This window comes from Hypanus sabinus, unplaced genomic scaffold, assembly GCF_030144855.1.
Source record: "Hypanus sabinus isolate sHypSab1 unplaced genomic scaffold, sHypSab1.hap1 scaffold_1404, whole genome shotgun sequence".
NCBI lineage: Eukaryota > Metazoa > Chordata > Chondrichthyes > Myliobatiformes > Dasyatidae > Hypanus > Hypanus sabinus.
In genome coordinates this window covers 1-16503 of record NW_026779477.1, presented here as the reverse complement: position 1 = coordinate 16503, position 16503 = coordinate 1, and the positions used below count along the sequence as shown (strand labels likewise).

General features: G+C 56.9%; 1 protein-coding gene across 1 annotated transcript in view; it reads right to left on the bottom strand.

Moving 5' to 3' along the window:
• The window catches only part of LOC132386948 (plasma protease C1 inhibitor-like), a 67095-nt gene extending 51031 nt beyond the window's left edge, over window positions 1–16064 (bottom strand). The window contains exons 1-3 of the mRNA XM_059959306.1: window positions 15752–16064; window positions 14955–15098; window positions 11489–11692 (exon numbers count right to left, since the gene is read on the bottom strand). Of these exons, the coding sequence (XP_059815289.1) occupies window positions 11489–11692; window positions 14955–15098; window positions 15752–15974 (571 nt within the window). The 5' untranslated portion in view covers window positions 15975–16064. The remainder of the gene's footprint in view (window positions 1–11488; window positions 11693–14954; window positions 15099–15751) is intronic.
• Window positions 16065–16503: the final 439 nt, after the last annotated feature.

Genomic DNA, 16503 nt, shown 5'->3' with positions numbered 1-16503 from the left:
CAGACCGGGACCCCCAGTGGTATAAATCCCCCTTCCACAAGACATAACTCCCCAGCTTAACCGCGTTACCTGCCGGTGTATCTAGACCGGGATCCCCAGTGGTATAAATCCCCCTCCCAGAAGACATAACTCCCCAGCTAAACCGCGTTACCTACCGGTGTATCTAGACCGGGACCCCCAGTGGTATAAATCCCCCTCGAACAAGACATAACTCCCCAGCTAAACCGCGTTACCAGCCGGTGTATCTAGACGGGGACCCCCAGTGGTATAAATCCCCCTCCCAGAAGACATAACTCCCCAGCTAAACTGCGTTACCTGCCGGTGTATCTAGACCGGGACCCCCAATGGTATAAAACCCCCTCCAACAAGACATAACTCCCCAGCTAAACTGCGATACCTGCCGGTGTATCTAGACCGGGACCCCCAATGGTATAAAACCCCCTCCAACAAGACATAACTCCCCAGCTAAACCGCGTTACCAGCCGGTGTATCTAGACCGGGACCCCCAACGGTATAAAACCCTCTCCCAGAAGACATAACTCCCGAGCTAAACCGCGTTACCTGCCGGTGTATCTAAACCGGGACCCCCAGTGGTATAAAACCCCCTCCCAGAAGACATAACTACCCAGCTAAACCGCGTTACCTGCCGGTGTATCTAAACCGGGACCCCCAGTGGTATAAAACCCCCTCCCAGAAGACATAACTCCCCAGCTAAACTGCGATACCTGCCGGTGTATCTAGACCGGGACCCCCAATGGTATAAAACCCCCTCCAACAAGACATAACTCCCCAGCTAAACCGCGTTACCAGCCGGTGTATCTAGACCGGGACCCCCAACGGTATAAAACCCTCTCCCAGAAGACATAACTCCCGAGCTAAACCGCGTTACCTGCCGGTGTATCTAAACCGGGACCCCCAGTGGTATAAAACCCCCTCCCAGAAGACATAACTACCCAGCTAAACCGCGTTACCTCCGGTGTATCTAAACCGGGACCCCCAGTGGTATAAAACCCCCTCCAACAAGACATAACACCCCAGCTAAACTGCGTTACCTGCCGGTGTATCTAGACCGGGACCCCCAGTGGTATAAAACCCCCTCCAACAAGACATAACTCCCCAGCTAAACCGCGTTACCTGCCGGTGTATCTAGACCGGGACCCCCAATGGTATAAATCCCCCTCCCAGAAGACAGAACTCCCCAGCTAAACCGCGTTACCTGCCGGTGTATCTAAACCGGGACCCCCAATGGTATAAAACTCCCTCCAACAAGACATAACTCCCCAGCTAAACCGCGTCACCTGCAGGTGTATCTAGACCAGGACCCCCAGTGGTATAAATCCCCCTCCCAGAAGACATAACTCCCCAGCTTAACCGCGTTACCTGCCGGTGTATCTAGACCGGGACCCCCAGTGGTATAAATCCCCCTCGAACAAGACATAACTCCCCAGCTAAACCGCGTTACCTGCCGGTGTATCTAGACGGGGACCCCCAGTGGTATAAATCCCCCTCCCAGAAGACATAACTCCCCAGCTAAACTGCGTTACCTGCCGGTGTATCTAGACCGGGACCCCCAATGGTATAAAACCCCCTCCAACAAGACATAACTCCCCAGCTAAACTGCGTTACCTGCCGGTGTATCTAGACCGGGACCCCCAATGGTATAAAACCCCCTCCAACAAGACATAACTCCCCAGCTAAACCGCGCTACCTGCCGGTGTATCTAGACCGGGACCCCCAACGGTATAAAACCCTCTCCCAGAAGACATAACTCCCGAGCTAAACCGCGTTACCTGCCGGTGTATCTAAACCGGGACCCCCAGTGGTATAAAACCCCCTCCCAGAAGACATAACTCCCCAGCTAAACCGCGTTTCCTGCCGGTGTATCTAAACCGGGACCCCCAGTGGTATAAAACCCCCTCCCAGAAGACATAACTCCCCAGCTAAACCGCGTTACCTGCCGGTGTATCTAAACCGGGACCCCCAGTGGTATAAAACCCCCTCCAACAAGACATAACACCCCAGCTAAACTGCGTTACCTGCCGGTGTATCTAGACCGGGACCCCCAGTGGTATAAAACCCCCTCCAACAAGACATAACTCCCCAGCTAAACCGCGTTACCTGCCGGTGTATCTAGACCGGGACCCCCAATGGTATAAATCCCCCTCCCAGAAGACAGAACTCCCCAGCTAAACCGCGTTACCTGCCGGTGTATCTAAACCGGGACCCCCAATGGTATAAAACTCCCTCCAACAAGACATAACTCCCCAGCTAAACCGCGTCACCTGCCGGTGTATCTAGACCAGGACCCCCAGTGGTATAAATCCCCCTCCCAGAAGACATAACTCCCCAGCTAATCCGCGTTACCTGCCGGTGTATCTAGACCAGGACCCGCAGTGGTATAAAACCCTCTCCAACAGGACATAACTCCCCAGCTAAACCGCGTTACCTGCCGGTGTATCTAGACCGGGGCCCCCAGTGGTATAAAACCCCCTCCCAGAAGACATAACTCCCCAGCTAAACCGCGTTACCTGCCGGTGTATCTAGACCGTGACCCCCAATGGTATAAAACCCCCTCCAACAAGACATAACTCCCCAGCTAAACCGCGTTACCTGCCGGTGTATCTAGACCGGGACCCCCAACGGTATAAAACCCCCTCCCAGAGGACAGAACTCCCGAGCTAAACTGCGTTACCTGCCGGTGTATCTCGAGCGGGACACACAGTGGTATAAAACCCTCTCCCAGAAGACATAACTCCCCAGCTAAACCGCGTTACCTGCCGGTGTATCTAGACCGGGACCCCCAGTGGTATAAAACCCCCTCCCAGAAGACATAACTCCCCAGCTAAACCGCGTTACCTGCCGGTGTATCTAAACCGGGACCCCCAGTGGTATAAAACCCCCTCCAACAAGACATAACACCCCAGCTAAACTGCGTTACCTGCCGGTGTATCTAGACCGGGACCCCCAGTGGTATAAAACACCCTCCAACAAGACATAACTCCCCAGCTAAACCGCGTTACCTGCCGGTGTATCTAGACCGGGACCCCCAGTGGTATAAATCCCCCTCCCACAAGACATAACTCCCCAGCTAAACCGCGTTACCTGCCGGTGTATCTAGACCGGGACCCCCAATGGTATAAATCCCCCTCCCAGAAGACATAACTCCCCAGCTAAACCGCGTTACCTGCCGGTGTATCTAAACCGGGACCCCCAATGGTATAAAACCCCCTCCAACAAGACATAACTCCCCAGCTAAACCGCGTCACCTGCCGGTGTATCTAGACAAGGACCCCCAGTGGTATAAATCCCCCTCCCAGAAGACATAACTCCCCAGCTAAACCGCGTTACCTGCCGGTGTATCTAGACCCAGACCCCCAGTGGTATAAAACCCTCTCCAACAGTACATAACTCCCCAGCTAAACCGCGTTACCTGCCGGTGTATCTAGACCGGGACCCCCAGTGGTATAAAACCCCCTTCCAGAAGACATAACTCCCCAGCTAAACCGCGTTACCTGCCGGTGTATCTAAACAGGGACCCCCAATGGTATAAAACCCCCTCCAACAAGAAATAACTCCCCAGCTAAACCGCGTTACCTGCCGGTGTATCTAGACCGGGACCCCCAGTGGTATAAAACCCTCTCCCAGAAGACATAACTCCCCAGCTAAACCGCGTTACCTGCCGGTGTATCTAAACCGGGACTCCCAGTGGTATAAAACCCCCTCCCAGAAGACATAACTCCCCAGCTAAGCTGCGTTACCTGCCGGTGTATCTAAACCAGGACCCCCAGTGGTATAAAACCTCCTCCCAGAAGACATAACTCCCCAGCTAAACCGCGTTACCTGCCGGTGTATCTAGACCGGGACCCCCAATGGTATAAAACCCCCTCCGACAAGACATAACTCCCCTGCTAAACCGCGTTACCTGCCGGTGTATCTAGACCGGGACCCCCAGTGGTATTATTCCCCCTCCCACAAGACATAACTCCCCAGCTAAACCGCGTTACCTGCCGGTGTATCTAAACCAGGACCCCCATTGGTATATAACCCCCTCTCAGAAGACATAACTCCCCAGCTAAACCGCGTTACCTGCCGGTGTATCTAAACCGGGACCCCGAATGGTATAAATCCCCCTCCCAGAAGACATAACTCCCCAGCTAAACCGCGTTACCTGCCGGTGTATCTAAACCGGGACCCCCAATGGTATAAAACCCCCTCCCAGAAGACATAACTCCCCTGCTAAACCGCGTTACCTGCCGGTGTATCTAGACCGGGTCCCCCAGTGGTATAAATCCCCCTCCCAGAAGACATAACTCCCCAGCTAAACCGCGTTACCTACCGGTGTATCTAAACCGGGAGCCCCAGTGGTATAAATCCCCCTCCCAGAAGACATAACTCCCCTGCTAAACCGCGTTACCTACCGGTGTATCTAGACCGGGATCCCCAGTGGTATAAATCCCCCTCCCAGAAGACATAACTCCCCAGCTAAACCGCGTTACCTGTCGGTGTATCTAAACCGTGACCCCCAGTGGTATAAATCCCCCTCCCACAAGACATAACTCCCCAGCTAAACCGCGTTACCTGCCGGTGTATCTAAACCTGGACCCCCAATGGTATAAATCCCCCTCCAACAAGACATAACTCCCCAGCTAAACCGCGTCACCTGCCGGTGTATCTAGACAAGGACCCCCAGTGGTATAAATCCCCCTCCCAGAAGACATAACTCCCCAGCTAATCCGCGTTACCTGCCGGTGTATCTAGACCAGGACCCGCAGTGGTATAAAACCCTCTCCAACAGGACATAACTCCCCAGCTAAACCGCGTTACCTGCCGGTGTATCTAGACCGGGGCCCCCAGTGGTATAAAACCCCCTCCCAGAAGACATAACTCCCCAGCTAAACCGCGTTACCTGCCGGTGTATCTAGACCGTGACCCCCAATGGTATAAAACCCCCTCCAACAAGACATAACTCCCCAGCTAAACCGCGTTACCTGCCGGTGTATCTAGACCGGGACCCCCAACGGTATAAAACCCCCTCCCAGAGGACAGAACTCCCGAGCTAAACTGCGTTACCTGCCGGTGTATCTCGAGCGGGACACACAGTGGTATAAAACCCTCTCCCAGAAGACATAACTCCCCAGCTAAACCGCGTTACCTGCCGGTGTATCTAGACCGGGACCCCCAGTGGTATAAAACCCCCTCCCAGAAGACATAACTCCCCAGCTAAACCGCGTTACCTGCCGGTGTATCTAAACCGGGACCCCCAGTGGTATAAAACCCCCTCCAACAAGACATAACACCCCAGCTAAACTGCGTTACCTGCCGGTGTATCTAGACCGGGACCCCCAGTGGTATAAAACACCCTCCAACAAGACATAACTCCCCAGCTAAACCGCGTTACCTGCCGGTGTATCTAGACCGGGACCCCCAGTGGTATAAATCCCCCTCCCACAAGACATAACTCCCCAGCTAAACCGCGTTACCTGCCGGTGTATCTAGACCGGGACCCCCAATGGTATAAATCCCCCTCCCAGAAGACATAACTCCCCAGCTAAACCGCGTTACCTGCCGGTGTATCTAAACCGGGACCCCCAATGGTATAAAACCCCCTCCAACAAGACATAACTCCCCAGCTAAACCGCGTCACCTGCCGGTGTATCTAGACAAGGACCCCCAGTGGTATAAATCCCCCTCCCAGAAGACATAACTCCCCAGCTAAACCGCGTTACCTGCCGGTGTATCTAGACCCAGACCCCCAGTGGTATAAAACCCTCTCCAACAGTACATAACTCCCCAGCTAAACCGCGTTACCTGCCGGTGTATCTAGACCGGGACCCCCAGTGGTATAAAACCCCCTTCCAGAAGACATAACTCCCCAGCTAAACCGCGTTACCTGCCGGTGTATCTAAACAGGGACCCCCAATGGTATAAAACCCCCTCCAACAAGAAATAACTCCCCAGCTAAACCGCGTTACCTGCCGGTGTATCTAGACCGGGACCCCCAGTGGTATAAAACCCTCTCCCAGAAGACATAACTCCCCAGCTAAACCGCGTTACCTGCCGGTGTATCTAAACCGGGACTCCCAGTGGTATAAAACCCCCTCCCAGAAGACATAACTCCCCAGCTAAGCTGCGTTACCTGCCGGTGTATCTAAACCAGGACCCCCAGTGGTATAAAACCTCCTCCCAGAAGACATAACTCCCCAGCTAAACCGCGTTACCTGCCGGTGTATCTAGACCGGGACCCCCAATGGTATAAAACCCCCTCCGACAAGACATAACTCCCCTGCTAAACCGCGTTACCTGCCGGTGTATCTAGACCGGGACCCCCAGTGGTATTATTCCCCCTCCCACAAGACATAACTCCCCAGCTAAACCGCGTTACCTGCCGGTGTATCTAAACCAGGACCCCCATTGGTATATAACCCCCTCTCAGAAGACATAACTCCCCAGCTAAACCGCGTTACCTGCCGGTGTATCTAAACCGGGACCCCGAATGGTATAAATCCCCCTCCCAGAAGACATAACTCCCCAGCTAAACCGCGTTACCTGCCGGTGTATCTAAACCGGGACCCCCAATGGTATAAAACCCCCTCCCAGAAGACATAACTCCCCTGCTAAACCGCGTTACCTGCCGGTGTATCTAGACCGGGTCCCCCAGTGGTATAAATCCCCCTCCCAGAAGACATAACTCCCCAGCTAAACCGCGTTACCTACCGGTGTATCTAAACCGGGAGCCCCAGTGGTATAAATCCCCCTCCCAGAAGACATAACTCCCCTGCTAAACCGCGTTACCTACCGGTGTATCTAGACCGGGATCCCCAGTGGTATAAATCCCCCTCCCAGAAGACATAACTCCCCAGCTAAACCGCGTTACCTGTCGGTGTATCTAAACCGTGACCCCCAGTGGTATAAATCCCCCTCCCACAAGACATAACTCCCCAGCTAAACCGCGTTACCTGCCGGTGTATCTAAACCTGGACCCCCAATGGTATAAATCCCCCTCCAACAAGACATAACTCCCCAGCTAAACCGCGTCACCTGCCGGTGTATCTAGACAAGGACCCCCAGTGGTATAAATCCCCCTCCCAGAAGACATAACTCCCCAGCTAAACCGCGTTACCTGCCGGTGTATCTAGACCCAGACCCCCAGTGGTATAAAACCCTCTCCAACAGTACATAACTCCCCAGCTAAACCGCGTTACCTGCCGGTGTATCTAGACCGGGACCCCCAGTGGTATAAAACCCCCTTCCAGAAGACATAACTCCCCAGCTAAACCGCGTTACCTGCCGGTGTATCTAAACAGGGACCCCCAATGGTATAAAACCCCCTCCAACAAGAAATAACTCCCCAGCTAAACCGCGTCACATGCCGGTGTATCTAGACAAGGACCCCCAGTGGTATAAATCCCCCTCCCAGAAGACATAACTCCCCAGCTAAACCGCGTTACCTGCCGGTGTATCTAGACCCAGACCCCCAGTGGTATAAAACCCTCTCCAACAGTACATAACTCCCCAGCTAAACCGCGTTACCTGCCGGTGTATCTAGACCGGGACCCCCAGTGGTATAAAACCCCCTTCCAGAAGACATAACTCCCCAGCTAAACCGCGTTACCTGCCGGTGTATCTAAACAGGGACCCCCAATGGTATAAAACCCCCTCCAACAAGAAATAACTCCCCAGCTAAACCGCGTTACCTGCCGTTGTATCTAGACCGGGACCCCCAGTGGTATAAAACCCTCTCCCAGAAGACATAACTCCCCAGCTAAACCGCGTTACCTGCCGGTGTATCTAAACCGGGACTCCCAGTGGTATAAAACCCCCTCCCAGAAGACATAACTCCCCAGCTAAGCTGCGTTACCTGCCGGTGTATCTAAACCAGGACCCCCAGTGGTATAAAACCTCCTCCCAGAAGACATAACTCCCCAGCTAAACCGCGTTACCTGCCGGTGTATCTAGACCGGGACCCCCAATGGTATAAAACCCCCTCCGACAAGACATAACTCCCCTGCTAAACCGCGTTACCTGCCGGTGTATCTAGACCGGGACCCCCAGTGGTATTATTCCCCCTCCCACAAGACATAACTCCCCAGCTAAACCGCGTTACCTGCCGGTGTATCTAAACCAGGACCCCCATTGGTATATAACCCCCTCTCAGAAGACATAACTCCCCAGCTAAACCGCGTTACCTGCCGGTGTATCTAAACCGGGACCCCGAATGGTATAAATCCCCCTCCCAGAAGACATAACTCCCCAGCTAAACCGCGTTACCTGCCGGTGTATCTAAACCGGGACCCCCAATGGTATAAAACCCCCTCCCAGAAGACATAACTCCCCTGCTAAACCGCGTTACCTGCCGGTGTATCTAGACCGGGTCCCCCAGTGGTATAAATCCCCCTCCCAGAAGACATAACTCCCCAGCTAAACCGCGTTACCTACCGGTGTATCTAAACCGGGAGCCCCAGTGGTATAAATCCCCCTCCCAGAAGACATAACTCCCCTGCTAAACCGCGTTACCTACCGGTGTATCTAGACCGGGATCCCCAGTGGTATAAATCCCCCTCCCAGAAGACATAACTCCCCAGCTAAACCGCGTTACCTGTCGGTGTATCTAAACCGTGACCCCCAGTGGTATAAATCCCCCTCCCACAAGACATAACTCCCCAGCTAAACCGCGTTACCTGCCGGTGTATCTAAACCTGGACCCCCAATGGTATAAATCCCCCTCCCAGAAGACATAACTCCCCAGCTAAACCGCGTTACCTGCCGATGTATCTAGACCGGGACCCCCAGTGGTATAAATCCCACTCCCAGAAGACATAACTCCCCAGCTAAACTGCGTTACCTGCCGGTGTATCTAGACCGGGACCCCCAATGGTATAAAACCCCCTCCAACAAGACATAACTCCCCAGCTAAACCGCGTTACCTGCCGGTGTATCTAGACCGGGACCCCCAACGGTATAAAACCCTCTCCCAGAAGACATAACTCCCCAGCTAAACCGCGTTTCCTGCCGGTGTATCTAAACCGGGACCCCCAGTGGTATAAAACCCCCTCCCAGAAGACATAACTCCCCAGCTAAACCGCGTTACCTGCCGGTGTATCTAAACCGGGACCCCCAGTGGTATAAAACCCCCTCCAACAAGACATAACACCCCAGCTAAACTGCGTTACCTGCCGGTGTATCTAGACTGGGACCCCCAGTGGTATAAAACCCCCTCCAACAAGACATAACTCCCCAGCTAAACCGCGTTACCTGCCGGTGTATCTAGACCGGGACCCCCAGTGGTATAAATCCCCCTCCCACAAGACATAACTCCCCAGCTAAACCGCCTTACCTGCCGGTGTATCTAGACCGGGACCCCCAATGGTATAAATCCCCCTCCCAGAAGACATAACTCCCCAGATAAACCGCGTTACCTGCCGGTGTATCTAAACCGGAACCCCCAATGGTATAAAACCCCCTCCAACAAGACATAACTCCCCAGCTAAACCGCGTCACCTGCCGGTGTATCTAGACCAGGACTCCCAGTGGTATAAATCCCCCTCCCAGAAGACATAACTCCCCATCTAAACCGCGTTACCTGCCGGTGTATCTAGACCGGGACCCCCAGTGGTATAAAACCCCCTCCCAGAAGACATAACTCCCCAGCTAAACTGCGTTACCTGCCGGTGTATCTAGACCGGGACCCCCAGTGGTATAAAACCCTCTCCCAGAAGACATAACTCCCCAGCTAAACCGCGTTACCTGCCGGTTTATCTAGACCGGGACCCCCAGTGGTATAAATCCCCCTCCCAGAAGCCATAACTCTCCAGCTAAACTGCGTTACCTGTCGGTGTATCTAGACCGGGACCCCCAGTGGTATAAATCCCCCTCCCAGAAGACATAACTCCCCAGCTAAGCTGCGTTACCTGCCGGTGTATCTAGACCGGGACCCCCAGTGGTATAAAACCCTCTCCCAGAAGACATAACTCCCCAGCTAAACCGCGTCACCTGCCGGTGTATCCTGACCGGGACCCCCAGTGGTATAAAACCCCCTTCCACAAGACATAACTCCCCAGCTAAACCGCGTTACCTGCCGGTGTATCTAGACCGGGACCCCCAACGGTATAAAACCCTCTCCCACAAGACATAACTCCCCTGCGTTACCTGATGGCACATGGTATTGGGGGAAGAGTACTGACATGGGTTGAAAATTGGCTGTTTGAACAGGAAACAAAGAGTAGCGATTAACGGTTCCTTTTCAGAAAGGCAGGCAGTGACCAGTGGGGTACCGCAAGGCTCGGTGCTGGGACCGCAGCTGTTTACAATTTGCATTAATGATTTAGTTGAAAGGGTTAAAAGTAACATCTGCAAATTTGCCGTTGACACAAAGCTGGGTGGCAGTGTGAAATGTCAGGAGGATGCTATGAGAATGCAGGGTGACTTGGACAGGTTAGGTGAGTGGGCAAATGTATGGCAGATGCAGTTTAGTGTGGATAAATGTGAGGTTGGGTGAGTGGGCGAATGTATGGCAGATGCAGTTTAGTGTGGATAAATGTGAGGTTATCCACTTTGGTGGCAAGAACAGGAAGACAGATTACTATCTAAATGGAGTCAAGTTAGGAAAAGGGGAAGCGCAACGAGATCTCGGTGTTCTTGTACATCGGTCAATGAAAGTAAGCATGCAGGTACAGCAGGCAGTGAAGAAAGCTAATGGCATGTTGGCCGTCATAACAAGAGGAATTGAGTATTGGGGTAAAGAGGTCCTTCTGCAACTGTACAGGGCCCTGGTGAGACCACACCTGGAGTATTGTGTTCAGTTCTGGTCTCCAAATTTGAGGAAGGACATTCTTGCTATTGAGGGAGTGCAGTGTAGGTTCACGAGGTTAATTCCCGGGATGGCGGGACTGTCATATGTTGAAAGATTGGAGCGACTGGGCTTGGACACACTGGAATTTAGAAGGATGAGAGGGGATCTGATTGAAACTTATAAGATCATTAAGGGATTGGACACGCTGGAGGCAGGAAGCATGTTCCCGATGTTGGGGGGAGTCCAGAATCAGAGGCCACAGTTTAAGAATAAGGGGTCGGCCATTTAGAACGGAGTTGAGGAAAAACTTTTTCACCCGGAGAGTGGTGGGTATGTGGAATGCTCTGCCCCAGAAGGCAGTGGAGGCCAAGTCTCTGGTTGCATTCAAGAGAGAGTTAGATAGAGCTCTTATAGATAGCGGAGTCAAGGGATATGGGGAGAGGGCAGGAACGGGGTACTGACTGCGTATGATCAGCCATGATCACAGTGAATGGCGGTGCTGGCTCGAAGCCGGCTCCTGCCCCTACTGTCTGTTGTATTACAGCCTATCTAAACTGCGATCCCCGATAGCATGACACCCTCTCTAAACCAGGTTCTCCCCGTTAATGAGACCTCCTCGCTCCCGGCCCAGAGCACCCGGCGTACGGTGGAGGGGGGGGGGGGGAGACACGCAACTGAGCGGAGCCCCCCCCCCCTGACCTGCGTAGTGGACGGCGTTGAGGATCATGATAACGACGTCATCCGGGACGCTGTCGACCAGCTTGGGGATGAGCCCCTCCGTGTGATGGGACACCCAGTCGTTAATTGCCCGGATGTTCTCGGTGGCGTTCGAAGTCAGGGCTTCCGGCTCCTGTGCGTAAAACCGGGTGGACCGGTCTATGAAGTTCGGTTCGAGGCAAAGACCTGAGAGGAGAGGGGGAGAGAGGTGGGGTGGAGGGGTTGGGAGGGAATTGATGCGGGATGCAGAGAGGCGGGAGGGAGGGGAGTGGAGGATGAGGGAGGGGGAGAGGAGATAGGGAGGGAGGAGGGAGGAGAGTGGAGGATGAGGGAGGGTGAGAGGAGATAGGGAGGGGGGAGGGAGGAGGGATGCCATTGGGAGAGAGGAGCAGAGGGGAGATTGGAGATGGGGAGGGAAGGATTGTAAGGAGGAGGTAGACAGAGCACGTAGGGGAGAGAGGGCGTGCAGGGGAGAGGAGGCGTGGGGGGATCGAGGGGGAGGGGCAAAAAGGCGGGGCATTGCAGAGGGAGGGAGCAAGGAGGAGAGATAAGGGATTGGAGGGAGAGAGGCGGAGAGGTAGGAAGGAGAGGAGAAGGGGAGAGTGGGTCGCATTGGGATTTGGGAGAGGAGAGTGAGGGGGAAGAGAGATGGTGCCGAGAAGCAAGGGAGAGGGGGTTGGGGCAGCGAAGGGGAAAGAGGAGGAGAGATTGGGTGGTGGTGTTGGGGAGAGGGGGTGAATAGGGTGGGTGAGGGCAGGGGAGAGGGGGTGAATAGGGTGGGTGAGAGCGGGGAGAGGGAGGGGAGAGGATGGGACAAGTAGGGGAGAGGGGGTGAATAGGGTGGGTGAGAGGGAGGGGAGAAAAAGGATTGGACAAGTAGGGGAGAGGGGGTGAATAGGGTGGGTGAGAGGGAGGGGAGAGAAGGATGGGACAAGTAGGGGAGAGGGGGTGAATAGGGTGGGTGAGAGGGAGGGGAGAGAAGGATGGGACAAGTAGGGGAGATGGGGTGAATAGGGTGGGTGAGAGGGAGGGGAGAGCAGGACGGGACAAGTAGGGGAGAGGGGGTGAATAGGGTGGGTGAGAGCGGGGAGAGGGAGGGGAGAGGATGGGACAAGTAGGGGAGAGGGGGTGAATAGGGTGGGTGAGAGGGAGGGGAGAGAAGGATGGGACAAGTAGGGGAGAGGGGGTGAATAGGGTGGGTGAGAGGGAGGGGAGAGAAGGATGGGACAAGTAGGGGAGAGGGGGTGAATAGGGTGGGTGAGAGGGAGGGGAGAGAAGGATGGGACAAGTAGGGGAGATGGGGTGAATAGGGTGGGTGAGAGGGAGGGTTGAGCAGGACGGGACAAGTAGGGGAGAGGGGGTGAATAGGGTGGGTGAGAGCAGGGGAGGGAGGGGAGAGCAGGACGGGTCAAGTAGGGGAGAGGGGGTGAATAGGGTGGGTGAGAGGGAGGGGAGAGCAGGATGGGACAAGTAGGGGAGAGGGGGTGAATAGGGTGGGTGAGAGCAGGGGAGAGGGAGGGGAGAGAAGGATGGGACGTAGGGGAGAGGGGGTGAATAGGGTGGGTGAGAGGGAGGGGAGAGGGAGGGGAGAGGAGGACGGGACAAGTAGGGGAGATGGGGTGAATAGGGTGGGTGAGAGGGAGGGGAGAGCAGGGATGGGACAAGTAGGGGAGAGGGGGTGAATAGGGTGGGTGAGAGGGAGGGGAGAGAAGGAGGGAGGACAAGTAGGGGAGGGGGGTGAATAGGGTGGGTGAGAGCAGGGGAGGGAGGGGAGAGCAGGACGGGTCAAGTAGGGGAGAGGGGGTGAATAATAGGGTGGGTGAGAGGGAGGGGAGAGCAGGACGGACAAGTAGGGATGAGGGGTGTGAATAGGGTGGGTGAGAGGGAGGGGAGAGCAGGATGGGACAAGTAGGGGAGAGGGGGTGAATAGGGTGGGTGAGAGCAGGGGAGAGGGAGGGGAGAGAGAAGGGATGGGAGAGGGAGGGGAGAGGGGGTGAATAGGGTGGGGGAGGAGGAGAGGAGGGGAGAGGGAGGGGAGTGGGTGAAGTAGTGATGGGTGAGAGAGGGAGGGGGGAGAGCAGGATGGGACAAGTAGGGGAGAGGGGGTGAATAGGGTGGGTGTGGGAGGGGAGAGGGGAGGGGAGAGCAGGACGGGACGTAGGGGAGAGGGGGTGAATAGGGTGGGTGAGGGAGGGGGAGAGGGAGGGGAGAGCAGGACGGGACAAGTAGGGGGAGAGGGGGTGAATAGGGTGGGTGAGAGGGAGGGGAGAGCAGATGGGACAAGAAGGGGAGAGGGGGTGAATAGGGGTGGGTGAGAGGAGGGGAGAGAAGGATGGGACAAGTAGGGGAGAGGGGGTGAATAGGGTGGGTGAGGGAGGGGAGAGTAGGATGGGACAAGTAGGGGAGAGGGGGTGAATAAGGTGGGTGAGGGAGGGGAGAGGGAGGGGATTGCAGGACGGGACAGGTAAATCCCCAGGTGGCATAGGAGGACGGTGACGCGGCGTCAAACCGAGAGTTGGGGGCGGCAGGTAGAGGGTGCTGGTGGTGAGTGGGGAATATTGAATCTTCTCCCCCAACCCCACGAACCACAGCCCTGCTCCGCCTCTGGAAGACCACAGCATGGGGGGGGGTGCATTTGCTCGGGACGGAGAGGGGGCGATCCAGCCAACACCGCGGGGGCACATCGACAACCCTCGGCACGGCCGGGGGGATCCGGGGGAGGAAGATGACCGTGAAACGTGCCCCCCCCCCCCCACCCTCCACACCCAGGGTTTTCCCTCAGGGGGCCCCCGGGGTCTCACCCTCCCCGGTGCGGACGCGATCACGCAGGAGCCGCGCCCAGCTCGGCGCCGACTTTGCCCGTGGCCAAGTGGTTGGGGTGTCGGTCCGGGGATCGGAAGGTGGTCGGTTCGAGCCGCAGCAGAGGCGCCGAACCACACACCGGTGCGTCGGCCCTGATGCCCTTCCCTTGGACAAACATCAGTGGCGCCCATCCAACCCCGCCCCTGGAAACTCTCCGATGGCGCAATTCCACGGTCTCCCGAGACCGCCACCTCCTTACCCCGGCCGGATGGCGACAGAGTCGATTTTTTTTTCTGTCTCTATTCTTACGCCTTTGTCCTGTCCCGCTGCCCCCAAGATCGGAAACCTTCAGGCCCCGTGTCGACCCCGTGCCCCCACCCCCGGGGGGTTGACACCTCAACCGTGGCAAGTTGAAGTGTCCACTCCATCCACGCCTCTCACAGTCCTACCGACCCCCCTCCGGTCTCCTCCCAGCCTCGGCCGCTCCAGGGGAAACCAGCCCAAGTCCGTCCGGCCTCTCCCCCTCGCCCCCGCCCGCAAATCCAGCCGGGCCCCTTCCCGCAGCGGGGCGACCAGACAGAGCACTCGGCACTTCCCGTCTCGCTGCGGGGGCCCCGGGGGCGGGGGGGGGGGGGTTGAGTCTCACCTTCCCTGTAGAAGAGCTGGGAGGCCGAGGTCAGGGTGCTGGACCGGTTGAGGAGCTGGCTGAGGGTCCGGTGCACGCAGGGGAGGAAGCGGCCGCTGTAGTGGAGGGTATCCTCCAGGTTCTTCCGCGTCTCGTTCCGGGAGCCTGGCGGCCGGGATGGGGGGGGGGAGGGAGAGAGAGAGGTCGGGCCTTCAGAACGGGCGGGGTATTCCTTCCGTCCCCTCCTCCCCAGCTGGCCCCCCACCCCTCAGCACCCCTGTCTTTGACCTGCCACCGCAACCCCTGACCGGCCTCCACCCCCCCCCACCACCACCAACCACGCCACCTTCGTATGCAAACCCCCTCTTTGCGACCCCATACTTGACCCCTGACCCGCCTCCCCCCCCAACACGCCTCCTTCGTATGCAAACCCCCCCTTTGCGACCCCATACTTGACCCCTGACCCGCCTCCCCCCCCCAACACGCCTCCTTCGTATGCAAACCGCCCTCTTCGCGACCCCATACTTGTCCCCTGACCCCCGTTTTGGACCCCCCCTAACACCTAAATGTACCCCCCACACCCCCCGTCACAGAGCATCCGGGACTCTCTCGCCTCCGTACGGGACTCCTGACCCCTGGTTCTGACCCGGACTCGTGGAAAAGACCCCTGACCCTTGACTTTGACCCTTCCCTCTTCCCCCACCCCCCAACCATATCTGCAGACGGTCCCCGCTCCCCTCCCCACCCCTCTGGACACGACGCCCCGGGCCCGGGCCCCGGGCCCCGTCCAGCACACCGGACCCTCCCTCCGCACTTACCGAGGAGGAGGTGGGTCAGGGCGGCCGCCACGCTGACGGGAGACAGGGCAATGTTAACGGCGGGGTTGGTGTCAGCCACCTCCGGTACAGCTCCACCCCGAAGCGGGTCAGCGAGGAGCCGAGTTCCGTCAGCTCGGGGTGCGAGACCTCCCGGGGCAGCTCCCCGCAGCCCGTCCAGGGGTCGGGGAAGAGGGCGCAGTCGGCCCTCTGCCGTTTGGGGCATAGCAGGGGGCCCCGGTTGTGCCGCGGGATGAGTCCCTGGAGATCGTCGCGATTGGTGCGGGAGTTCTCCTTCGTGAGGATCAGGCTGGACTCTGTCTGCGGTGGGAGAGAGAGAGAGAGAGAGACGAGGGGGAAGGGGGTCAGTCCCCGGGACACTATCCTCCTCTCCCTCACTTCCACCCCCTCCCGCACCCTCCCTTCCTTCTGTAGGCAACGAGGGAGACGGAGTGTGGATGGGTATCAGTTCTGAGACGCCTCCTCCCCCTCCCCACTCACCCTCTGCTCCCTCTCCCTCCCTCCCTCCCACTCCGCCCCACCTCGCCCACCCCCATTCTCTTTCTCCTCCCTCCGCAATTCTCTCCCTCCTCCTCATTCCCGCTCCCCCTCCTCTCCGTCTGTAGGGAGAGGGACGGGGAGGGGGGGGGGTGGGGTGGAAGGGGTTCAGCGTTCTCACACTCCCCTCCCTCATTTCTCCTCCGCATTCCTTCACTAAACTCCTACCACCCACACCCCCCTCCCCCGTCTCTCCA